The 25928-nt window shown below is 37.1% G+C and overlaps 4 protein-coding genes across 5 annotated transcripts; 3 read left to right on the forward strand and 1 right to left on the reverse strand.

Annotated features, from left to right (window-relative positions):
* Window positions 1-2700: 2700 nt before the first annotated feature.
* Window positions 2701-11865, forward strand: LOC124542854 (WW domain-containing oxidoreductase-like). The gene is made up of 6 exons (XM_047120740.1): window positions 2701-2864; window positions 3482-3545; window positions 9066-9319; window positions 9756-9935; window positions 10565-10820; window positions 11589-11865. Exons 1-6 carry the CDS (start codon window positions 2701-2703, stop codon window positions 11850-11852), a joined length of 1182 nt encoding a protein of 393 aa, XP_046976696.1. The 3' UTR covers window positions 11853-11865.
* On the reverse strand, window positions 2951-7080 carry LOC124543037 (ubiquitin-conjugating enzyme E2 G2). The gene is made up of 5 exons (XM_047121049.1): window positions 6846-7080; window positions 5713-5794; window positions 5245-5363; window positions 5002-5142; window positions 2951-4925 (listed from the first exon to the last, which is right to left on the reverse strand). The coding sequence occupies exons 1-5, from the start codon at window positions 6889-6891 to the stop codon at window positions 4801-4803; spliced, it is 513 nt and encodes a 170-aa protein (XP_046977005.1). The 5' UTR covers window positions 6892-7080; the 3' UTR covers window positions 2951-4800.
* A 314-nt stretch (window positions 11866-12179) lies between the features above and the next one.
* LOC124542906 (carnitine O-palmitoyltransferase 1, liver isoform) lies at window positions 12180-20673 on the forward strand. Of its 2 annotated transcripts, none has more exons than XM_047120830.1 (13): window positions 12180-12521; window positions 14222-14375; window positions 15528-15664; window positions 15748-15856; window positions 16110-16277; window positions 16578-16699; window positions 16804-17515; window positions 17601-17626; window positions 17715-17777; window positions 17870-18254; window positions 18463-18661; window positions 18764-18924; window positions 19008-20673. In XM_047120830.1, exons 2-13 carry the CDS (start codon window positions 14235-14237, stop codon window positions 19095-19097), a joined length of 2313 nt encoding a protein of 770 aa, XP_046976786.1. In that variant the 5' UTR covers window positions 12180-12521; window positions 14222-14234; the 3' UTR covers window positions 19098-20673. The 2 variants fall into 2 exon arrangements, with proteins under 2 accessions (XP_046976786.1, XP_046976787.1); XM_047120831.1 differs by lacking the exon at window positions 12180-12521 and adding an exon at window positions 12705-12840.
* A 1727-nt stretch (window positions 20674-22400) lies between these two features.
* LOC124542961 (protein ABHD13) lies at window positions 22401-25726 on the forward strand. Its single transcript, XM_047120922.1, has 5 exons — window positions 22401-22825; window positions 23946-24174; window positions 24398-24591; window positions 24684-24844; window positions 24916-25726. The coding sequence occupies exons 1-5, from the start codon at window positions 22693-22695 to the stop codon at window positions 25177-25179; spliced, it is 981 nt and encodes a 326-aa protein (XP_046976878.1). The 5' UTR covers window positions 22401-22692; the 3' UTR covers window positions 25180-25726.
* The last annotated feature ends 202 nt before the right edge of the window (window positions 25727-25928 follow it).

A 25928-nucleotide genomic window follows, 5' to 3' on the forward strand; every position in this document is an offset into this window, starting at 1 on the left:
TTACAACCTGTGTGTTAATAGACTATTTGACTATGCTATAATAATATGTCAATTATTGTAATCAGTTTATATTATGAGTTTAAAAATGGTTGTGTACTAACGTTAATGTTGACAATAATACTTAATTTATTTAAAAATCCATAAATAAAATTGCATTTTTTTAAACGTTTGTCACTTGCCACAAAACGCTACTGATTGGCTGTATTTATGATGAAGTCACTTGATTGCCTACTACATGTACCATAGATTAAAATACAGGCAAGTGACGTCACCGACCTCCTGCAGCGCCATATTGTCCCAGTAGCGTTTTCGCGCGCTATTTAAATATGGAATTTTTAATATGATGTTCTGCTAATACGTACTAGAAATAATAAAAAAAAAAGAACTATATACGGGGATCCTTAACTTCGACTAAATAATATAAAATGGATTTTAGAAACCAATCAAATAGCCTTTTATAATAGACTACAGCATGCTGAACAAGTGATTTTTGCAGATGCTTACAATGTTTACATTTTTACGATTCTACCCAAGAATAAAATTTTGAAATCTTCAGATTTGTTTTTTATATTTGATAATAATAAATGATACGAAAGAAAATATCAAATCAAGAAAAATATAGAAAGGAGCTAGCGATTTTTTTTCCAAAGTATGTAACACTAGTTTTTTCCTCATTCCATGATTTATATAAAATAACAATAATTCGGTAATTATTTTACCGACCGAACCCGAAAACAAGAGCAAACACACATTAACTTACAAAAAGCTGATGAGTGGTAAAATTTTTCCATTATAAATATAACGTCCCCATTCATCCTGTGTGGAAAAAAATTTACTCAAGGTACAGAAAAATATGATAGTTTTTCATGATTCATCATTTTCGATCATTTTTGGGCACCAATAAACTAGATTCTAAACTAAGAGTATATTCAAGCTCCATCCTCAATACATTAGTTCTATGTAGGCTCTCTTATTAATTATACGGATTATTGTTATATTTATTTAACTAATTGTTTTTGTTTCGTTAGGTAATAGATATTTTTCAATTTCTTATATGCTGTATTATTATATAATTAAATATGGGATCGTATGTAGACCGAGCTCCTGTTCATAACATGAAATTGTAACCGGTAGCTGGTACCCGCAAGACAGGCTCGCCTAGTGCGGGACCATTGGATGTTTTGCGACCAATGATATTCTAATAAACAGATTATAACATATCTGTCCATACTAAACAACAGAAAAAAGTTTGCCGCGCCGGAGACCGTTTATTTTAGTTTATTTTTACATTTCGTTAAAAGTTAAAAGGATAGCTTGATAAAAACAATAAGTAAAAGGGATAACTAGATGTCTTAATTACGCAAAACGTATTACTACGTAGTTATGATGTATTATAAAATATTACTACGTAAAACAACTAAAGGCAAACGTCCCAATTAGGACGTTTTCTAATCTTCACTTTTTGCGCGTTAATAACATATCTGTTTACTATAACATCATTGTTTGCAACTATGTTAACTATTCATGTCAATAAATTTATTTTATTTTCAACATAACGGTAAATCTTATTATGAAAATACTTCAGACAAAAATTGTAGATTGTAAGATTATCTACACATAATGTATCAATACTTCTTTTTCTACGAGCCACCCTTTTTTACATATTATGACTCAAAAAGTTGTAAAAGTCATAACATGCACACGTCTCCTGCCACCTACGATGCAGTGTACTTACCACTTTTTTTTATTATTAGATGTGTATTTCTAGGTTTGAACCTGCAATCATCGAATAGGATGCATGCATTCTAATCACTAGCCACGAGATTGCCTTCAATGAGATTCATTTAAACCCAATTAACTAATTGCCATTAAAATTAATATTCACTCGGATTGTGATTTTCACCGTATAATATTTTAGAAACGTTTAATTTACAAATGTATCGTAACTTAATTATAACCTACTATTACACACTTGCAAAGATAACGTTACTGCATTATTGATTTATTAACATTACTGATTTATGACTTTCAAGCAAGAGTATTGCAATTCTCCCCGTGAACCCAATCGTTATTTGTGAGCATGGGAAACACAAAAGAATGTAAGAAAGACTATTAGCTGATGGAAGTTACTACTTACTACCACCGCCCATGGACATTTCCAACACCAGGAAGAAAGCTGGTTTTACAAAGTTATTGTGCGAGGAAGAAAATGTCTAAGAATTCGGAATTCAAGGTGGCATCTAATAATGTTTCTTACATACGTATGTTATTTGAATACAATTTTTTGAATGTCGACACTTGAAACCAGAAAACAAAGCCGCTTTGTCATCGATGAGCGACATTGTCTCTGGCACACTGCTACCATTTAAGACAAAATGACCATGTGTGTAATGTAATACTAATCATGATACTATTGACCCATATATAATATGTTTTATGCCAATGGACTTACTTACAAATCGGATAGTCACCCTTAGCAGACCGTAGAACTTCCACTAACGGACAAAAAGCTTAAAACCGAGACTATTCGTCAATACTTAACTCATTATACCAAAAATAAATTCAAAGCTTACTAAGAATAGTATAGAAACAAAAAACAACCTTTTATTTTTAATTTCACAACAAATAACATAATCCATTTTGTTTGAACTATCATGGCGCTTTTGAGTTGCCGTTGTGGCTCGTCTAAGCTCGTCCAGTATGCCATCAATCAATCCATGTAGATTTTTCCACACCACTATTCATCTAACAGGACTTCCTCAAATTGCATTCAATTTACACTTACTTCAATGCTGCAAACGAATTAACGAACTCTACATAGATATAGAAATCCTCGTCAGCCAGCTGCAAAACGTGATATCGAGGTCAGTGAAATAAAAACGTAGGGTTTCGCAAAGCCAGATCAAAGTAGAGCAGACGTAGATAAGGGCGGTGAATAAAATTAGATCTCTATTTTATATTTTAAGACATTTATTTCTAAGTCGATGCATCTCCAGTTGCGATGTGTTTACAAAAACATAACAAGTGTAAATAATTAACTAGCGTCAGTCGCAAAGCTTATAAGAATATATTACATCACATATTTTTGATGAAAATTAAAACATCATTATCCCATCATCTTCACAATATCAATAAAATGGAAGCGTTAGGCAAATAAATTCGCAGAAAATTGCAGTTCCGTTTGTTTTGACCGACACATTTTGCTTAACAAAAGTAGACATCGAACATGGGATGTTTTTTTTAGCTTGTTTATTCGCAACATTTTGAAAAACGACGATTGTGTTGACGTTTGGTGTTTCAACTGAAGAATCTGTTTAGACAATTATGAGTAAATTAATCTTATGAGTTAAATAAAATTATGTACAAAATACAAACACAGTAAAACTAAATGTCACAACAAACGTTAGGTGATTTACAGCACCTCCGAATGTTACCAACATAACAAAAAAAAAAAAGTTAACCGTCGCGAAGCGTCTGGCAGATGTGAAAGATCGAAATTATTAGATGATATGGTGAGAGCTATCGCTACTTCACTAGTACTGTCTCTTTAAATGGCGATTGGCGCGGTGTCTGTCCCCGTATTAGACCGTAGACGTTACGTCCTATCAGACGGCTTGGCGAAGCAGCACACACGATAGTCTGGCGAACTTAGAGACCTCACCTCTAAAACCGTTGCAATTTTTGTCCATCCCTGATCATTCGCCCTCTAGTATTACAACTTTTCGTAGAAGCAACTGTTGGGGGGTCGTTCCTTAAGATGCTTTGTCTTATTATTTAAATAAATAACAGTAGCTTCGGCTGATAAAGAAATAACATTCAAAATTATCGGAATATATTGTATCATAATTATTTGATATCGCGGATTACAATACATTAACCATCGAGTTCGCTTCATGTATTCATATACTACGGGTTGATAAGATACGACGATACACGTTGATGAGTGAAATCTATTCTGCAGAGAGACGACATTACATTCCCCAGGCTACATGCTAACGAATGAATTAGTAAAATATTAATAATTTTAATATTTAAAAAAGTGTAGTTAACAATTGCATATTTAGTGATCCATGTCCCTGATATCTGACGATACATTTAAATTATTAAAACAGACATATTGAGTAAAAGTGAAAAAAGAGTAGTCTACCTAGTCAAAATTAAAATGTATATATTCGTACACAATAAAAGTGACTCCTCGTGACCCCGGCCTGAATTACAATAAACAACGCGCGCCCGGCGCCACGTCGCAGAGTGAATAATCATTGCATTAAATAATTTATTTGATATTTAATATATGTTTATTTTCACAATATTTGCTTATTTTCACATAGAGTTGCACTACAGGCACCTCTCCCCTTACAGTTTGATTAATTTTTAAAACACGTTGCTATGATTGTAATCAGATGATAATATCAAGAACTAAAATAATATGCTTATCACAAATTTTTAATTTGTTAGAAGCGAGCGTAATGCGAACTAATTTTGTTAAATTAAGCACATTAGAAGTGAATATAAATATAATATTTTTGGCTTAAATAACATAACGATAATGATTCTGCGTGACTTTCGTACGTAAATATTCATATTTTAAGAAAATTAACCAATATTTATCCTGAAGATGGTGGATTATTTAAATAAATACATCTATAATTAAATAAGTTCAGCCAACAAATTGCGGTGTTGTGCGGTGGTAAGTTACACGTAGAAAAAATGTAGAATGCATGTTCTCGTGAATATACAAATATATAATACAATGAACACTTTATTTCGTCTAACTGTACACCCGGTAAGTGCGCGGCCCTACTCCGGCGGCGGCAGGCCCAGCGTTTTCCTCACTAAGCGCTCCGCTATTTTATTGAATTGTTCGCGATCTTCCCTCCACATTTTAGCGGCATCTACATTGGCTCCACTTTCATCATTAGGTTCTGAAAATAAAATTAAAATAATAAGTTTGTGTTTTTTTTGTAACAAGCCTGTTTAAAAAGAAACCTTTAGTCTTACCAGCCAGCATACTGACTACGGAGAGTAGGATTTTTTCAACGCTCTGCACTGGCGACCATCGCTCGGCACTGCTCTCGTACCCCATGGGGTCGTCCCCGGGCGCGTGCAGTATGGATATACACACCCTGCCGTCTGCGTAGACTGGAAACGATTTACGAAACAACCATACCAGCAGGTATAATGACTATCTGTATGTAGTTACTACGAAATTTTTGAGCTGTTGTTATTTAAATGTATACTTACTGTTTGGGTGAAACATTTCACAAATAAACTGCATCTTGGGTGGACTCAGAGGATAGTCTGGAGGAAAAACAAGTTTAGCTGGAAATATGCCACCCTCAAAGCAGGTTCCTTCTGGTCCTCTGAAAACAGAAGTAGGAAAAGAATATATATTTTGATGCCTCTGACACATAGTAAATTCATTATTGTTAAGAAAATGTTTGTTGTTGTTCGTTTGAAATAAAGAAGTAACAATCATTATTTTGCTAAATTATTGTCTTTTGCAGAAAATTAAAATAACTCTCCAATGAGCATGTCCACTAGAGCACAATGTTAGGTTCTATATAATATACCAAATACACAATATTAGGTTATTAAAGCATTTTCATTTAAATATTTTAGAAATATAGATATATAACATGAAATAATATAAAATGGCCTTTACAAATGCACTAATTTTAATAACAATAAATGAAATGTTTTAGCACATACGTTATTAAGGCCTCCCATTCAAAAAAGTTTTCTTCATTAACTGGCCCTGCAATAATGCCTTCTGGAGGATTCACGGTCAGTTCTATAATGAGATAAACCAAGTTAATTGCTTTCAATTTGACAAAGATATGTGACCACTTTGGCCAAAAATTAGTCCTTGAAAATAACTTTTGCTTTGAATTTCTCAACTTCTAACACATCAATTCCATCAATTTCTAGACATTTGTTTCATTGTAACTTTTACAGTAACATATGTAATATTTTTAAACATAGATGGCAGATTTTTACTAAATGATAACTTTTGGGTCAGAACATTCAATAACATAAACATTTATATAACATTGTGCAACTGTTGATGGATCTGAAATAATTCAACATTATATTCATGGATTTAGATGAAGTATGCTGAGCCTAGTGAAAAAATAATATTTTGAATTCAACCTTTTAAACTGGGAGTTTGCCAAACTATTATACAGACAATTATGATTATCTACATAGATTATCCAGATAAAAGCTATATAAGTAACAGAATGTATAGGAGCCACGAGAAGTTGGCATTAATTTTTCTACCGATCATACTGCCTTGTTAATATGTTAAAAGTTAATCTTTCTATGTTATTGTCAAAAAAGCTTCTACAAATCTAAAATGTTTATTCATACAGTTATCAAAAATATTTTGAATGTAATCAGTGTATTTTATTATTTTTTGAACACACTGTCAGTTGGTCTGTCTCTTTAAGATTTTTAACATACTTACAATGTCCCAAAACAATCAGGCTCTCTTATAATTTCATTATAATTTTGAAACAGATTTTATCCATTGTTTTAATTGTAGATCAAGTACTTAAAAATATACATAAATATCTCATGTTAAGATCACATATCAATAAAATTTAATTATATATTAAAATTTACATTTTAAGATAATATTTTTGGATTAACTACATTATCAACTTCGAATAAGCCCTGCCTCTCTCTTAGAATTTCAAAAATGTACTCTATCTGCTTGCAATGTCAATGCTAATATAATAAACAATTTTGAAACTATACTATTAAAATAATAGCGTGTTTTCAACTGTAGCTTTTCAAAAGTATGTAAATAAAGTAAAAGTAAGGTAAACATATAAACTTACGCTTATATTCGGCCATTAGCCTTCTTAAAGCCGAACCGGCCATCATCACGGATAAATTAGGAGTAAGAAACTCCGCACTTAAAATAAAATGAGTGATTATTACTCCTTAACTTGTTTAATTATAACTTTTTTAGACTTCAACCCTGAAATCTGTGGTTTAAGAGAACATAATATCTAATGACTTTTAACACTGAACACACCACGGGGCACAGTGAAACGTATTAAGCATAGAGTTAAGAGTACAGTAACATAGAACACAGATTATACAAATAACAAGTGGAAACCAATGTATAAATAAAAATTATATGGATTGGCGGCAAAAATAAGAACTTAAAACTTAGCTGCTAAATATCAATTTGAGTTTTGTTGACTACGTTTTCTAAATGTGTATGCTGTGACGTTTATTTATTTAATTTGCTCTTTCTGTGAGGGACGATTAATAAGGAGTCCACAGAAGTTTATAATACAAAGTTATTCCGGAAAACATCGTAGTATCAACTATCAGTTACATCAAGACTACCACCGTGTAATTATATATTGTATTTTCAATATAGGTTATTCAAAACTAAATTATTTATTATGAACCAATGGTGTGTCTGACCATACAAAACCGGTGAAGTATCGTAAGCAAACAACACTACATCAAAATACTATTAACATTCAAAGGAAGATCATTTATACATGCTAGAAATGGAAAAGAACCAAAAATTATTATATTTATTTTTTATTTTAATGAAATATTATTGGATTCTTTGACTTGAGTATAAAGCAAGATCTTTCAAGGCCTTCAATAAAGTCAGATTTCAGCTTAGTTGTCATATAAAATTACGTATTTATGACTATTAAAAATATTTAAAGAGGTATCCCCTATAACGTGCTCACGCGCAAGCTCTAATTTACAGCGGAAATACCACGCAGGGTAGTTAAACAGTGCGGTAGAATGACAGAAAAACGATGTATTTTTGAGATATATAAACTACTATATCCTTTAGCGCTTACAAAAAGTATATTGATTTCTGCACTTTGGATCAAAGTATTCAATAAGGTAATATGATTTCTTCCATAATTTTAATATTCTAATGATGTCAGTACGAACTTTTTGGTAATGCGACATTTGACATGTTAAGTGATAGAAAGGTGTTATAGATTGGAAGCGAATTACATTTCAATCACAATTGAGGAAAAACCAAAAGATTTGGATACATATTATCAACGTGTGCTGGACTAAATCTTACTTTACATAATGCTGACATCATACAACTATTATAAATTTCGGTTAGATTACATAAACATTTAATATAGTAAAATATAAGACTTTATATAACAACAGAAAATATTCATGGTAACGCATATAATAGACCTTTAAAATTTAAATAATAATATTTAGTACAAGCTGTGCCCGCGACCTTGTACGTGTTTAAATTTAACAAAAAAAATATATTTATTGTAGCATATGTTACTCCTTATTATATCAGTTATCTGCCAGTGAAAGTCCCGTCAAAATCAGTTCAGCCGTTCCAGAGATTAGCCGGAATAAACAGATAGACAGGCAGACAAAACTTGTAAAAAAATGTTATTTTGGTATATGTACCGTGTATATATATAATATACATATGCATTGAGTAAAAAGAGCTATTTTAATGTTACAAACAGACACCACTTTTATTATATATTTAGATTAATAAGTACTTATTTATAAATAATACAGAAAAAAAATCTCGATTACAGTAATATTTTCAGCTTAAAAACAAGGAGGAATATGAGCAATATCATATGGAAAGAATTCATGTTGAGGAAAATTTTAAGCAAGACTGACTATAAAAGAATACTCGGGCCAACGGCTGAAGCGGTACCTATTTATATTTCCAACTAGTGCGAGCCGGTTTCGCTGAAACTTTCTGTTGAAGGATAAGCTTATTAGTAAAAAAATCTTTTTGGGACTAGAAATTGGGGTTTAGAAATACACAGGGCAAACAAATAATATTTTTAATACTTATTACTATGAAAGTAAAGAGCACCTTTTCAAGTATCCTAATTTAGATTGCAAAAGCGAAAGTGAGTCGGTTGTTACGCTTTCACATCTCGACTGCTCACCGAACATCTTGAAATTTTGTAAACGACACATACCACCTTACACTAAGCGCGAACGGAACCATTAGATAATAAATATGAAACATGCCTTTGTCTACTCGCAGCTCCTAAATTGATATTTACTTTCAGCTGGTAAGAGAAGTTAATTTAGCAGACAAAACGTGTCTCATCACAGGTGCAAGTGGCAGCATCGGATTAGAGCTGACGCGCTGTCTCAGCCTCCGCGACTGCAACGTTCTCATGGCTTGCCGCAATGTGTATAAGGCCAAAGTTCTTGCTAAAAGGAATTGCGAGAAAACTGAGCGCCTCACGTTTTATCCAGTTAATTTAACTTCTTTGAAATCAGTCAAGAATTGTGCCGAGGAAATTCTTACTAAAGAAAAGTATAAGTTACTTTTAATTTTAACTATAATAAGTAATATTATTTATTTATTTTTTATTTGTTCAACGTTACCCTCCTTTTAAATTTTCGGAAAGTCAATTCAATCTTCTTTGGACAAGGTGTTCGCTGCTATGATTAATTTACGCATCATTTCAGCTTTCCCAATAAATGAATTTAAATCAATCGTTAAGAGAATAAGTTTTATTCCGGAAACGATTATAAGTACATGTATATGATAAAAAAACTAATACGGTAGTAGTTTTATAAATAAAGTGAAATTTTAATTCAAAAGTGCTCCCAAGCGATTACTAAAATATACATATCGATTTTAATTAATTTTAGGATACGGGTGTCAACATTTTTTTATACTCTAAGCTTTCTCTAATTTAAGTTATTATCTTCATATAACATAATTAATAGCGATTGTTTCTTTTTAGAAAAATAGACATAGTTATTTTGAATGCAGCCACGTTTGGTTTGCCTTGGACAGTTACGGAAGACCGGCTTGAAACAATATTTCAGGTCAATTTTCTCAGTCAATATTATTTGCTATTATGTCTTGGAAGAATTCTAGCATCGGATGTACGTGTTATATTCACTTCGTCTGAATCTCATAGGTAGATGTTTCTTTATTTATTAAGTAGAAGTAGAAATTAATTATTTCTTTCATTCGGATCTGACAACATTTTTAAAATAAATCAATCAGCGTGGTCGATATATATACGAACTATCTTAGCAAACGTTTATTCTTTTATTACGTACACGCCGTACGTGCGTAGCAGCGCGTCTCAGCCCATTTGTTTGTTTACCTATATTAGGTAGGTGTATTTTATATATTAATAAAATCTCCACTGTCGACAAAATCGGCTCTTATCCAACTAAAAATATTTAATTATAAATTTTTTTACTGTATTCTTAAACTAGTAAATAATAAAGGTAATATCTGAATATTTTTGAGATATATCGATTTAATATAGAAAAATAAAATCACAGCCAAATCATAGAATATATCGGGCCCCTCTGAGAACGGGCACAAACAGTAGTAGGATTGGAGCCATATTTTAACCATCCCATACATTGTCATTGCATCACCAACTCTGAAAACGACGATGTTATGTCCGTTGTGCCTTTAACTACACTGACTTCTTGACTGTATATGAGTATATGCATAAATATAAATTTACAAACTTATTGAATTTCACAGCTGAAATAATACGTATGTTTTAATGTTTATCTTTATTTGCAGAAATATAAATTGGCCTTCATCGCCAACTTTAGAGAGTATATCTCTTCCGAAAGAGAAATATACTTCTATTAAGGCCTATAATATATCGAAGCTGTGTGGATTGTTGCTGATGCATTATTTGAGTAACCAGTGGGCGAATAGTAAAAAATCTGTTTTTTGTGCTCATCCCGGTTCCTTTATTAAAACTGGTTTATGCCGCAATTGGTGGGCATATGAGGCACTGTACACGCTTATGATGCCATTTTCTAAATCCATTGTTAGTATTCATGAATTAGTATCTCCAGTACATCGAGTAAGCGTTGACAACATAGTTTGATGGAAAAAATAACAAATGAATAAAAATTAAACTTCTTCTAAAATTACCAATCATTTTTAGTAAAAACTTGGGACAATAAGACTTTTTTTAGGTTTTATAGGTTTACTATTGGAAACTCTTTCTATTTGGTTAATCAAACTAAGATCCTTTGCCTAAGGAGTTGACGTAGTTTGCCAAATAGTAAGCGAACGATTCGATCGGTTTCCTTTTTGAATTTGTTGACCCAAGAGGAAAATATATGACCTTGGTCTTGTACAAGTTAATAGACCGACATGTGGGAAGTCTCGCTTAGGCTCAACAAATGTTTGCCTAATAGTATTTATTCGTATAAGAAGTATCAACAACCCTCCAAGAGACGACATACAGAATCGCGCAAAATACAGTACACTGAATACTGTTTTTACGTTTGTGAAGCGTTGTGAATCCTTCTTTAATACTCCTCTTTTTTATAAGATTTCTCAACACCAGCCGTAGAGGAAGACGAGCAAATGGTGATGTATTTTTTTATGGCTTTTATTGTGCCAAGAGGGCACAGAATTGTAATGTAGCTCCAGCTCATTCGATGAATTGTCAAGCGACGATGCCTTGACAATTTACGCTGTCGTAGTGGTAGATGTGTATTTTTAAATGTCTTATGACACAATGCTTCAGTATAAATACTGAACATAAATATTTTTTGTTTAATTCAAGGATATTTGTCTATTTCAGAAGCAAGGTGCTAGTACCATAGTTTATTGTGCTACTTCACCAGAACTTAAAGGAGAAACTGCAGTTTATTTAAATAATTGCAAGCGATGTAACGAAAGTGACATTGCAAAAGACATAAGGATGTCATTTAAAGTACATGACTTAATATTAAATTTATTACGTGATCGGGCCGACAACTTCGATGAACTTATTAAAGAATTTGGTAATATTAAATCTAACGTAAAGACCAATAATTATTATACTTCATGCATTTATCAATACTAGCTCCTTATCTATTTTAAAGGCAAAAGACCTTTGGAAATACTTATATAAGAATTCGAAAGTGACTATATGCATTAGTAATAAATTTAATTAAATTTTATTGGGTCTTTTTTATTTATTTTATATTTATGTTTTGCAAAAAGTATGATTGAAGCAAAGTATTCAATTTATCGTAAACCTGCCTAAGATTTGAACATTGCCAAAATGAAAAGTAAATTATTTATTAACTTAAGTAAAATCACAAATATTATTATAAGAAACCTGAGCATTTTTGTTATCACTTGTCTATGAGTGCAAAAATAAATGATTTTAGCTTTGCAACACTGTATTTTATAAGTCAGTTGGTGACACACGATGGTGTACAGCACTCAGTGTGCACTTTGCGTACTGTCTAGTTAAATAGTTATTTAAATTACAAACTTAAATCTCAGCAGACATAATTTTTAATTAGTATACACTTTTAATTTTTATTGAAAATCTTATAATCTTTTGCTGTATTGTGAAACATTTAGTTAGTTGGAACAGTGGAATTACCAATATTAACAATTATGTTTGTAATAGGTGTCGTTTAAATAATAACCAACAAGGTACTGTTATTTCAGTACCCGCGTAGCTATTCGTCGCGAGAAAACTGTTCGTAGTTGGTGCTAAAATTAGTGTCTACTGTTATAGGTCAGTAACTAAACAATTTTTATGTATTATTTTACTAAAGTGCTTGATATTATAAAATTATTTTTATAATATTTTATTTATAATTTCAAAAATAAGAATAAGAAAATAATTTTGAAAATTCATTTTAAATATAAATTTCCTTAAATATATGCAGCGCATGCTATAAAAAAGTATTTTGCTTGTAATCCACGTATATGTAGAACAGTCGCATTCTCAGATTAGACTTTGACACCGGTTGCTAGTGTGCGTGAGCCGTGCGAATGTGTTCGTCCGAATTCCGATTACGCGAATGTGGTTTTGGAACGATTTCTCTTAAGTTGTAAGTTGTGTGAGCTTTACATTCAAATATTAATAAATGCTTTGCTATATTTTCATTATGAGTAAGTATTTTGTTAATTTTACGAAAATCTTCTATTCTAAAAGTAGTAGTAAGTACCCACAATATATTGTTGACTTACTGTGCTACAATTTAAAAGAATGCAACTGTAAACTTGTTCTATAGAGTTAACAATACAGTAGATCATTGATTAAAGTAGTTTTATAGTCATTTGATACAATTTTAATTTCTAAATACAAATATAGAAAAGGATAAAAATAATTCGTAATAAATTAATTATATAACTTTATTTGAAAATTAGAGCTATTATTTTCTTACTAATATTTTATCTCCAAGGCCATTTTCAATTGATTATACAAGTGATTTCAATGATATATTTGATTTAATATTTGGTGTGCAGTGTACACATCTTACATCAATGGTGTTGTTGATCTTGTGGGACTGATTGTGATGATCCTTTGTATACAAATGACATGATATCAAACTACATTTTTGTCTTAGAGTAATGAACAAAGCTTTTCATTCATTTGACACTAGTTTTTTTAGTACACTGAAAAATAAAACAAGCTATGATCTTTAATTATTCTGATTTTACCTAATATATTGTCATTATTATATTTGCATCTAATACATTCATAATGTTTTTCTTTAAATTTAAACCATTAAATAATGACTTCATCTAAAGTTTATTTCATGATGTGTTTCTTCCTATGTTTATAAATATGCTGGCGATCTTGATATCAGTTACTAAATCCCAAGTGTAAGTTTTAATAAACTTATGATATCATCATTATTTGAAAACTAAAAGTAAGAAAAATGTAATATAATCATAGCCTGGTTACCTTTCACTGAGTGATCATTTCATTTTCATGTAAGTAACAAAGTTCTTACTTATGGCATATAAACAGCCCACTGCTCTTATATGTATTGCTCAGACGAGTACACTTGTTTGTTAAGCTTAGAACAAGCTGGAACTGAATATCCTTGTAAGTAAAATAAAATGAAAGTTTAAAATCTGGGCAAGTACATTGGTACTTACTCCTATACCTATTTAATAATAATTAGTGTTTATAATGTATGTCTCGCTCGGCGGTGATGAAAACCACTGTAAATAAACCTTTACATAATGGATGAAATTGAAGAATTCGTTTGTCACTCCTTTTAAATGCTAACATTCAAGATATAAATTTGTATTATTTTTATGCGCTAAGCGAAGGCTTTATTTTGTTTCCCCTCATTACCATTTATAAAAAAATATTTTCCTAGATTCGTAAGCGACATATAATTTTGTATTGCTGCGACTTCTATTTAAGTTAAAAGTACAAGTTGCGGTCCCAACGACTCAGCGAAGAACGTTTCGCAGGTTGTGAAGTAAGATGGCAGAAGCGCATTCTGCGGTCGCCTTCTCGTTCGCCATCACGCATGACGGGTGGGACGTCAATTTCGACCGCGAGGTGCTGTACCTCGTGTGGGAGTCCGGCATCCGCTCGTGGAAGAAGAGGCTAGCGCGCTTCAGAGTAAGTAATCATTTGAACTCCTCCCACCCGAGACAAAGTTTAGCTGTCAAGGAAAGTAACGAGTACGTTAACTGAATATAATATGTTTGACAACATAACACAAGTGTGCGTCTAGACGGGGACGTCGCGTCGTCTAGACGCTGCAGCGCGCAGGCTATTATTTATAGGTTGCAAGAGAACAGAACAGATTGTCAAGTATAGATGAGTGATAAAATCGGCGTCAGACAGCGCGCCCGTCGCGAGGCGCGCGAGAGGTCACACGTGGCAGACGATTGCGCGTCGGCGAGCGAACTGCTGACTGAGGGCGCGCGCCTCGCTTATCACGGGACGCGGACACGCGGACACGGACATTGACACAGTTCACGATTGGGATCACGGGCACGGGACCAAACGGATAAACGGACTAACATTTGTTTTTTGACAAACTTTTGTCTTCATCGCGTTTTACGGCTTTTTTATACAGGTTCTTAAACAGCCTCGTGTCTATGTACACTTAATGCGAACCAGAAATAGCTTATGTATAAGTAGTTAGTAGTAGTTTAAAACGTAACAAAGTAAACGTAACCGCAGCAAGCAAAGGGAGGCCGCGAATTTTGAATAAAACTTGCTTTAAAAAATTGGAGCCTTTGGAATGGAATCGTATGTTACCTATTGCTTTCGTCACTCTTTGAATTGTTTGTTTTTGTTGAGTATGGGTTTTAATTTTTATTCATATAATGTTGTCCTTGCAAATTATAATTACGCCACAAATCTCAACTCGTACACAAGCAACACGTGCCGCCCCTGCCGAGCCTGAGTGTCGAATGTGGGAATCCGGAACAAAATTTACTTTTGTGTCTTTCCAAATTTTCTAATTATACGTTAGTTTGGTTATGTTCTATAACGTTGACTTGATGGTGGGTTCGCTATTACAGCGACTGCAAGAAGAAAATCAACATTCAATTTTTTGTCACGAGCTTTTACTCGAGCTGGGAAATGTGCGTCGAGGCGGGAGAGGCGTCTCGTGAACAAGTCGTGTCGTAGTACTATTTGTGAGGTTCAATTCGCAGTCAACGACTTCGAGATAGCTATTTGGTCTCTAACGAATTATTAAAATATCAATGAGATTTTCATTACCGAGGTTTATATAAGTATTGTTTTCTTTGCCAACAGAACAGCATTCATAATGGCGTGTATCCGGGTCACCTGCAATCCTTATACTTTCTGTGGACTGTCCTTGTGGCCGCTCACTTCGGAGGGGTCAACATACCCTTCGGATTAGTACAAAAAGCCCTGACCATACTGCCCGGGTAAGAAATGTTTTATCGCGGCGCAGTAGTCGTCGTGAATTGATCAGAATGAGTGTAACCAGAGCTCGTGTTTGTCCGAACAGCGCGTCGCCGATGTGGCAGGTGATCGCGTGCCTGCTGGCCGCGCTCACCATGTGGCTCTCCGTTATATTCTTGATGCGCTACTTGCTCAAGCTGCTCCTTATGTATAAGGTAATCAATATTTGGATGTGATGTCGTCAATGGAGGATCGAGTCGGATCTAAAATGCCGTAATCACCTACGTATCGTACGTACTTACAGAAGAGAGTTACCTCCACTAGCGATATAATGCTAAAGTAAATGCTACGAGTCCTAGTTTTCTGTAATCGGAACGTAAGGAAAAATTGTCTTAGCAATACGATTTTCAACCGAAGCACGCGTGAGTCGGGGTGGTTGCGGTAGCGGTAACTCGCATTTGTGCGCAGGGCTGGATGTACGAGTCCCGCGCGCCGGGCTCCAAGATATCGATGAAGACCATGTTATGGGCGAGCGTGGTCAAAGTGCTCTCCGGCTGGAACAAACCACGGCTCTACAGCTTCCAGGGCTCGCTCCCGCGCTTGCCGCTGCCTGCCGTCAAGGACACCATGAGACGGGTGAGCGATACAACCAGACACCGACCTTAGCATCATTTGTATAGGCAACCTTTATAGCTTTGCTAGAGTTATGTTATATGTAGTCCTTCCTCGCGTCACGCATACGAAGTTTGTTCATTTTATATCTTAAATAGACTTGTATGATTTCTTAATATATTTTGCTGTTTTCAAAATGTTTTAAGTTTTGTTTTGCTGGTGCCGCACACTTGGAGATATTTAACCATGTATGTTTGGAACACAATAAACGCATGTGCCGTAAGAGATAGTATTCGCATTGAGCACGAGGTCTCTGATCCTCAGTACCTTCTAAGCGTGAGGCCGCTGCTGGACGACGAGAACTACCGCCGCGTGGAGAGGCTGGCCCAGGAGTTCGAGGAGACTATCGCCGTCAAGTTGCAGAGATATCTCGTCCTGAAGTCGTGGTACTTATGCACTCCTTTCATGCACCAACACGAGGCATCGAATGTTGTTCTAATTGCGTTTGGCGCGTATTCCACGTGTGAGTTAATTTAATCGGTCGCCACAGGTGGTCCAGCAACTACGTGTCGGACTGGTGGGAGGAGTACGTGTACTTGCGCGGCCGCTCGCCGCTCATGGTCAACTCCAACTTCTACGGCACGGACACGCTACTGCGGCCCACGAGCGTGCAGGCGGCGCGGGCCAGCACCATCATCCACTTCTGCCTCAAGTTCCGACGGCTGATCGAGCGGCAGGAACTCGAGCCGATAATGCTGCAAGGCATGGTGCCGCTGTGCTCGTGGCAGTACGAGCGGCTGTTCAACACGACGCGCGTGCCCGGCGTGGAGACGGACAAGCTGGTGCACTACCGCGACTCGGCGCACGTGACGGTGCTGCACCGCGGCCGCTACTACAAGGTGCTGGTGTACTCGCGCGGCCGGCTGCTCAACCCGGCCGAGATACAAGTGCAGATCCAGCAGATCCTCGACGACGAGGCCGAGGCCGGCGCGGGCGAGGCGCGGCTGGCGGCGCTGACGGCCGGCGAGCGCTCGCACTGGGCGCACGTGCGCCAGACGCTCTTCAACCGCGGCCACAACCGCACGTCCCTGCACTGCCTCGAGCGCGCCGCCTTCCACGTGTGCCTCGACGACATCGAGTACGGCTTCGACGAGGCCGACTCCGCCAAGCTGGACCGCTACGGCCGCGTGCTGCTGCACGGCTCCGGCCACGACCGCTGGTTCGACAAGTCCTTCAACCTCTGTTTCAGCACCAACGGCTCGGTACGGGCGACGATATGCTTATTATATGCCGCTAAACTCGCGTTATCGTCATGTACGTGTGTGTAATGGGAAAAATTGATTGCAGGTGGGCTTCAACACGGAGCACACATGGTGAGACCGAGTGATATTAATTGGCTATCGCAAGCTACAACCCCCGCCTCACGCCTTCGCGAACCTGATCTGTATCTCATACTTGCAGGGCGGATGCGCCGGTGATGGGACACCTGTGGGAGTACGTCATCTGGTCTGAGTTAGAATATGGGTGAGAATCTAAAACACTAAGATGTTAATTGTCAACAACGTACCGCGTGCATCGTATCGTTACTAGTATGAGTCGTCTATGTGTGCGCACAGCTACGACGAGTCGGGCGACGCGCGCGGCGCGGTGGAGGCGCCGCCGCCGGCGCCCGTGCGCCTGCGCTGGGAACTCAGCGAGCCGCTGCTGGCCGCCGTGGAGCAGTCGCACGCCGTCGCCACGCAGCTGCTCAACGACGTCGACCTGCGCATCCTCATGTACACCGCCTACGGCAAGGGCTTCATGAAGAGCTGCCGCGTGTCGCCCGACGCCTTCATCCAGATGGTGCTGCAGCTGGCCTACTTCCGAGACGCGGGCCGCTTCTGCCTCACCTACGAGGCGTCCATGACGCGGCTGTTCCGAGAGGGCCGCACCGAGACCGTGCGCTCGTGCACGCTCGAGAGCTCCGCCTGGGTGCGCTCCATGCTCGACCCGACCGCCACGGTACAGTACACTGACGCCCCAATACAGTTCTTTCTCTCCTCGCACTGATCAGAGAGAGTGCGGGGTCGTGTTGATATATGCACTGCCGGTGACTCTCTGGGCTCTCTAAAGAAGGTAAACGCGATCTTCCCGCAAGCACTCCTCGCTAGCACGCCCGTCCTCCGAGCGACGGAACTTGCCGTGTTTGAGAGTTTGTTTCTCTCGGCAGGTGGAGCAGCGCATGTCGCTGTTCGTGCAGGCCAGCAATCGTCACCAGCTGGGCTACCAGGACGCCATGGCGGGCCGCGGCATCGACCGGCACCTCTTCTGTCTCTACGTCGTGTCCAAGTACCTCGAACTAGAATCCCCCTTCCTGCAGGAGGTCTTCAACGAGCCGTGGCGCCTGTCCACCAGTCAAACCCCACACGGTACTACGACATTTAATATTTGACTAACGAATCGAATGTGAATCGAATGCTGTGTGAACGCGAGCGAGCACATAATATCGATATATCGTCCGCGCGGCGCAGGTCAAACGAGCATGCTGGACCTCAAGAAGTACCCGAAGTGCGTGAGCGCGGGCGGCGGCTTCGGCCCCGTCGCCGACGACGGCTACGGCGTCTCCTACATCATCGTCGGCGACGACACGCTCTTCTTCCACGTGTCCAGCAAGATCAGCTGCCCCATCACAGTAAGCCCGCTCGCTATAGCCGGTACTATTACCGCCCCGTACGCCGCGTTAACCGCCCTCACCGCCCGTGTCGTTGCCCACAGAGCTCCTCGAACTTCGTGAGACAGATCGAGAAGTCGCTGCAGGACGTGCACGACCTCTTCGCCGAGTTCAAGAGGAAGAAAGGCAAATAGTGGCGCCGCCGGCCGCCCCGCCGGCCGCCCCGCCGGCCGCGCCGGGCGGCTCCTTGTTTTAGTTTGTATTGTGCGGTTTTGTTTTTGTTGTAATTAATACTTCTGTTGTCCATCATGTCTGTCGTCATTGTGTAATTTTAAGAGGAAACAACGCAAGTATTTTAAATCATTATCGATCACAATTTCGTGCATTCTTTGTTTCGTTTAATAAATAAATGTTTAGAAGTTAATAAATACTTACAATTCAGCAATGCAATTCATCGATGCTTTAAAATATTGTAGTTCGTACTTTTGCAGTAGTCGTTTACTCATCGTATCGCCGATACTCGAATAGACTAGGACAAGCGTGCGGCGTTGCTCGGGCCCGCGACCAGTCGAGGGCATTGTTAAAGATTTGTATTGATATTTTATTTTGGTATCGCTTGGAGGTGAGGGTAATAAATATTTCTTAATTTTAATGTTATTTATTGAGTCTTAGCGACGGCCGCCACGGAGCCGTTGCAACCACACACGATTGCTTTTACATGCGCATTTTATATAGTTATCTTACTTACATGTCTGATAGTGTTCCCTTGTCAGTTTAGCGAGTGTTTTACTCACGTAGCAAGTACGTAGGCAGGCGTTTGCGAGAGCACAGTGTGTAGTCCGCTGCAGCGACAGAAGTGAATAAACCGCTCAGACTTTGATTTTGTGGCAACTCATTGAGTGGCCTGATAACGACGAATAATAAATGTGTGTTGTATGCGCAGCTTAAGTTAATAATATTAATCTCGTTCAAATCATCAAAAACTTGCGTACAATCAGTATTTGGTTTATTAGTTGTTCATTCTTCCGAGTTCAACAAAGTCTATGGTATTGTTTGAGAAGTCGGTGTCCGAACTTATATGAAATAAGATTCATACTGCTACAGACAGCGATGTATAAATCGGGAACTGTTTGAGGCGCATGAATATATAAGCCGAACTCTCGGATAACCGCGAGTAAAGCTTCGACTTATTTTACCGCCCGTCTCTGAATGGCCTACACACGTGAGCACGGCACGCTGCCTACGAAGGTATCATTGAATAGTTTATTTTGTATGTATTAAAAATGATTCGAATTGACCTCAAGTGAAAATAACCTTTCTGATAGTACAAATATCTTCCATATCTCTAAGCCCGCGCGCGAGGGCGCGAGGGCGGCGCCCCCGGGCTGCGGCGCCCTCGCGCAGTGCGGAACTCGTCTGGACTCATTGTAGAACCTAATAAACACTAGTACTGAGCAGCTAGCCTAAAACCTTTATAAGTAATGTATTTTGTTATTGTTATACACGTGGTTTTACAATATTAATTATAGCTTCATAATAATATGTGAGATGTACAAAACTGATTAATTCTGTGGCCTTAAAGATTATAGTAGATATCTATACAAATATAGCAGTAAGACGATTTTAAAAGAAATTATACTAATTTTATAAACGTATTATCCTCAATCAATTTATTCTGATATAATGCAATTATTGATTAAATTTGTTACTTACACTTTTATAACAGTTTATTGTAAATAAATTAATAATAAAATAAGTCTACTATCATGATAACTGTGTTTCATTTCCACTCGATTGCCAAGTTTGTGCCGCCCTTTTGTTTCGAGTCGACTGTCGAATAGGTTTGTAGTCGTCGTTAGCGCGTGGATTGCTGTTGGCCCCGCAGTGATTGTACTGAAACCTAGCAACGTAGACAACGGAACAGTGTTCTGCTTGAAATCAGTGAACACATCACCTGGAACGTACGCTAACGAAAATAAACCACAACAACTGCTCTCCTATGATTTAGATACATGTATCGTGAGTAAGATAATGTCTGACCCTACCGACGTCTACGGCAAAGATGGTTTAAATTAAGTAAGTTCTTAGCAAACGTAAGGAATGTTAGGTATTATTAGAACGGTCACAATCACTTTCGAAAACGATTCGATTTCGCCCGGTTGCTCTCGTCGCGCCTCGTTATTAGGCGATAACTCGACGACCTTTAAGGAAACTGACCGACGAGAGCGACGTCGCTGGCGTCGGCTACTAGAAGTATCTTCGTATATAATTGTGGACGCATTTCAATTTATTCCGTATCAAATTGTCCAGCTCTGGGTCAGATCTCGATCAAAAGTGTAATGTAGAAATTTCGGCGGCCAAACGACTTTCCAAGCCTTTTACTTCAGATTCCTATTATAATATTTTCTGTGGTTAGGTCTCATAATAAATGCTTTCTTTTGTCGGCATCGAAAAGCTGTAATTTAAGACATCTTTGTGATTCAATTAATATTTTATGTCAGCGATATCGTATATAATAATATCGCAGAGACGTAACAAACGATACGCGTACGTGCAACGGCATCACGCCCAAGCGGAAACGTGCCGTATTAGTATTTAGTACCTCCTTTAGAAATCGAACGAAATCCGTTTCACATGGTGTACGTACGGAGTCGTATCGAGTATCGATACCGTGTATCGTGACTGCAGTCTGCATAAAATCAAAATCAAAATAAACTTTACTCAAGTAGGATTTAGAGTGCTAGTAGCACTTTTGAATCATCATTTAACAATTAAGTGAAGCTACCACTATATCACATCACCCTCATACATATACGGTAATCACGTCGTCGAAACGACACAAAATTATTACCTAAATCTGTGCTTGAAATAAAATAAAACGTCCAGACTACAAACATACAAAACAAACATAAAAGTATACGAATGGTATGAGCGTAACTTTGGTTTGTTATAACCACTTATCGCTAGTTTAAAATTAGAACTTTACAATATTGTGTAAGCTCTTAACAAAAACATTAAAATATTACATAATATGGAGTACCTATGTACGACGTACGTTATGACTAGATAGTGCTGAAATTATACATTATAATTAATTATCTAAAAATATTTTACAATGGAAACACAACCTATATTTAAAAATGTGTGTTTGAAATTCATAGACGGTAGAAGTTATGCAAAATAAAAAGATAGAAAAGAAAAAAGAGGATTTATACATATATATATTTTAAGTATTTATATTATATATATATAAAGCTAAAACAATACTAGGCTGCTTTTAAAAAGCAAAAAGAATACATTTGTAAATAATAAAGCATTCATGTAAGTGTATTGTGTAACCATCGGTCTGTATGTACCAGTATGATATTTATTACCTTAATTAACCTCATTTTTATACAATACATGTTAAATTCTCTTCTAAACATTTTTTTTCTGTAAAGTTGTAAACACTAAACAGGCCATTGCGCAGGGCAAGTAAAAAGTAAATGTCATATTTTGTGATTACAGATTTTAAAGACACTGACTTGACAGTATGCGTATTGCCTTAAATATAACCTTTGAATAATAATTAAGTAAACATATTTAATGTTTGGTTCATAAAACTTTTAGGTGTATAAATATTTTTTGAAGTAAAAATTTACAGTGTTTTCGTCCAATCTAGTACTTAGATATTTTTATACAGTTAATTATATATCATGTCCATAATCACATGATACAAGATTCGTTAAAAACTAATAGATTAAATAAAAAAAAAATGATATTTTGTAGGACTTTTAAAAGGCTTAGATAATGTATCACATTCTACGCGTGTTATTGTACAGGCTATGGGTTGTATCGACGTTCACTTTATTCTCTAGCGCAATTATATTTTGGTTTTATGGATTTTTTCTGGCACTAACTGTGTTCAGTTTTGGAATATCAGGTACGTAATTATAATGTAGTGTGAAACTATGAAAAGATTGCATTTATGTTTATTTTTTGAGGATACAAACTCCTTAAAGCTGCTTAATAAGTACAAACCAAAAAAACGCGTTATGTCAATGTATAGAAAAGCGTACCTAAAGAACTTAGACTAGCAACAATAAACATATACATCAGTTACATTATATCTGTTACCCTCTACTTAAGGATAAGCCTTGTTACCAGTGTAAAATACTCTGCTTAAGTATAAACAGCCTTGAGTTTAAAGCCCACTTGACCTATTTCGGCCACAGGGGCCAATATCAAAGACATGGGACACCATGTTATAGTGTGCAAACATTTCCTCACTCTTATAATCTCGCAGCGGCAGATCTGACGTGAGGAGAAAGAGTTCAGGCATAGGACCAAACACTTGAGTATGTTCATGTAGATTGGCAATGACAAAATGGCTCGCTATAGTCTTTTTCCGTGCATCAACACATTCTTTAATTTCAAAGGTCTATCTAGCCCAAACCTCTGGGTGACTTACCAATTTTGATTTACTACCTCTGTTTAAAGAAAGTGTCAGTATCATTAAAATCATAACATACATTATAGCAGATTTTCTTACAATAAATATCAAAATTTTAGGTGACACAATTTTCTTGTAAACTTCTAGAAGTAATTAAAAAGGACCATTGTTATAAGAATTCATAAATATGTTTGAAGACATATGTCTGAATATATTTTAATTGTGACAAGGAGAAATCAGACTTTCAAGTATTCTAGTCTGAAGAATTACCGATACACTCATTCATACATACCACATGGCTCATCCAGCAGATGAAGATCTTTGTGTTATTGACATATTTTATGTCCTAATGATTTGGCTTAATTAGTTCTATATAGAGTACATAATGCTAGCATCAACAATAACCTAACACTTTGTGTTCTCTAAGCAGGCTTTTACCTGCAAGCAAGATTGTTTTTAAAGTTTATATTTTGATAGTTGTTAGTGTTTAGCAGTTCCTTCAATGAGATCCATATCCATTCAAATTTATTTTTGTTCAAACTTATGCTTATTGCTGGAATTAAGATTTAAGGACTGTATTTATTTTCATTTGTTGTGATTTGTGGGACAGGTATACTGTACAGTGCCCAGGATCTTCTGTTATACTACCCCAATGATCCTCCAGATTCAAGAGTATTCGTTCTGCAACCTAGTAACTATAAATTGCCATATGAAAGTGTTAAGATAAAAAGTAAGGATGGATTTAAAATTCATATGTTTCTAATAAAGCAGCCTACAATTAGTAACCATAGACCGACCATGATATTTTTTCATGGTAATGCTGGAAACATGGGCCAAAGGTCAGTATAGTATGCAACACTTACACATTCAAGTCATTTTTGTATTGATTGCCATTCATCTAATCCTCAATCACAGTCTGCTAAATATATTCTCACTAAAAACTAAATAGCAATATGAATGATTGAACATGCTTCATTAGCCATAGTTGTTGGTTTTGAAAACTGATTATAAAGCTGTAGAGACTGAAAAAAATTGTATAATTAATCTTGTAAATTCTTTTAGATTGTGTAATGTGTCTGGATTTTATCATAAATTAAACATAAATATCCTACTGGTAGAGTACAGAGGTTATGGACTTTCTGAGGGCTCTCCCTCGGAACAGGGTCTGTACTTGGATGCTCAAACTGCTTTTGACTACCTCATGCAAAGAAACGATATCGACCGCACTCAAATTATATTGTTTGGAAGATCTCTCGGTTGGTACCTTAATCGCAGCTATAAAATTACATTTGTTTTCTTTTATGGTACAGGTCTCACTTTATGGTACATTTTTATTTTGTCTCTGCAGGTGGAGCTGTGGCGATAGATCTAGCTTCACGCTTGGAGTATAAGAACAAGATATGGGCATTGATAGTCGAAAACACTTTTACTAGTATCCCCGACATGGCGAAGATATTGCTGAAGTGGAGATGTCTCAATTGGCTGCCAATGTTTTGTCATAAGAATAAGGTGAGCAGTCTCGAGTCCGGGCTGAAGGCGCGGCGAGACGTGTCCGATGTAACGTGGTACCGTTCGTGCAGTACATGTCGCTGCACAAGATGAGCAGCGTGTCGAGCGCGACGCTGGTGGTGTGCGGCGCGTGCGACGCGCTGGTGCCGCCGCGCATGGCGCGCGAGCTGCTCGTGCGCTGCGGGGCGCCGCTGAAGCGCCTCGCAGTGCTGTCCGGCGGCGGGCACGACGACACGTGGACGCGACCCGACTACTACGCAGCGCTGCAGCGCTTCCTGCTCGACGTGCCGCCGCTGCCCGACGACGCGAGGGTGACGGTCGTGCACACCGTCTAGTGATAGCCACAGAGTACAAATGACGCAGCGGACGCGCTGGCTGCCCTATATCATTACACACTAATATATTTATTAGGTCGGATAAGTTCCCGAAGCAATACCTGCAATAGTGATAGTGCGAATGCGAATTGTAGTTACGTTTAATGGCGCCACGACGTTGCCTTGCGAACGTGCGCTCGTAGATAGGTCAATTCTCGAGAGATGATATTTTTTTATTTGTATGCACAATCCATTCCGGCATAAACGTGTTAAAAGCACAAACTTGAATTATATTTTATGTCTACAAAACTGCATCAATTTGATGAAACGGCGTCCTGTGCTAAGTTAGGTTAGTCAAATAACAAATTATCTAGGTAGTATAGGTGGCACCCCTCTGCCGGTGTCGCCTGCTCCGCAGACGCCGTCCGCTTCAGCCTCCGACTGTGCCAAGCGGGCGACGAAACTATGACTCGTCCGATGTTTCTCGTCGACTGATTATTTTACTTCAAATTTTACCTGCGATGTAATTATTAAATTTTATATTAAATTTTGACGACTTGATATTTCATTAAACTGTTCTTTTTATTTTCAATGTTTCTCTATTTTATATTATATTAACATTTTGTTAACAATAAAGAAGTGAGTATCAAAATCAAGTATGTCAAAATCAAGTAAGACTACAGGCCCAAGTCCAAAAAATGGATGGGTCATATGAACCACCAGGTGACGTATATAGGATGATATAAGAGCATAAAATAATAAGATCCAGC

This window comes from Vanessa cardui, chromosome Z (assembly GCF_905220365.1).
Source record: "Vanessa cardui chromosome Z, ilVanCard2.1, whole genome shotgun sequence".
NCBI lineage: Eukaryota > Metazoa > Arthropoda > Insecta > Lepidoptera > Nymphalidae > Vanessa > Vanessa cardui.

Excerpts from the sequence above, each read along its gene's own strand:
- LOC124542854 (XM_047120740.1), top strand. The coding sequence starts at position 2,701 with ATGCCATCAATCAATCCATGTAGATTTTTCCACACCACTATTCATCTA. Across the intron at positions 3,546-9,065 it reads CTACTTCACTAGTACTGTCT|CTGGTAAGAGAAGTTAATTT; the intron begins CTTTAAATGGCG and ends ATTTACTTTCAG. Across the intron at positions 9,936-10,564 it reads ACTTCGTCTGAATCTCATAG|AAATATAAATTGGCCTTCAT; the intron begins GTAGATGTTTCT and ends CTTTATTTGCAG.
- LOC124543037 (XM_047121049.1), bottom strand. The coding sequence starts at position 6,891 with ATGATGGCCGGTTCGGCTTTAAGAAGGCTAATGGCCGAATATAAGC. Across the intron at positions 5,795-6,845 it reads GCTAATGGCCGAATATAAGC|AACTGACCGTGAATCCTCCA; the intron begins GTAAGTTTATAT and ends ATCTCATTATAG. Across the intron at positions 4,926-5,001 it reads CGTAGTCAGTATGCTGGCTG|AACCTAATGATGAAAGTGGA; the intron begins GTAAGACTAAAG and ends TTTTATTTTCAG.
- LOC124542906 (XM_047120830.1), top strand. The coding sequence starts at position 14,235 with ATGGCAGAAGCGCATTCTGCGGTCGCCTTCTCGTTCGCCATCACGCAT. Across the intron at positions 16,700-16,803 it reads TATCTCGTCCTGAAGTCGTG|GTGGTCCAGCAACTACGTGT; the intron begins GTACTTATGCAC and ends CGGTCGCCACAG. Across the intron at positions 18,662-18,763 it reads CACCAGTCAAACCCCACACG|GTCAAACGAGCATGCTGGAC; the intron begins GTACTACGACAT and ends CGCGCGGCGCAG.
- LOC124542961 (XM_047120922.1), top strand. The coding sequence starts at position 22,693 with ATGTATCACATTCTACGCGTGTTATTGTACAGGCTATGGGTTGTATCG. Across the intron at positions 22,826-23,945 it reads GTTCAGTTTTGGAATATCAG|GTATACTGTACAGTGCCCAG; the intron begins GTACGTAATTAT and ends TTTGTGGGACAG. Across the intron at positions 24,592-24,683 it reads ATTGTTTGGAAGATCTCTCG|GTGGAGCTGTGGCGATAGAT; the intron begins GTTGGTACCTTA and ends TTGTCTCTGCAG.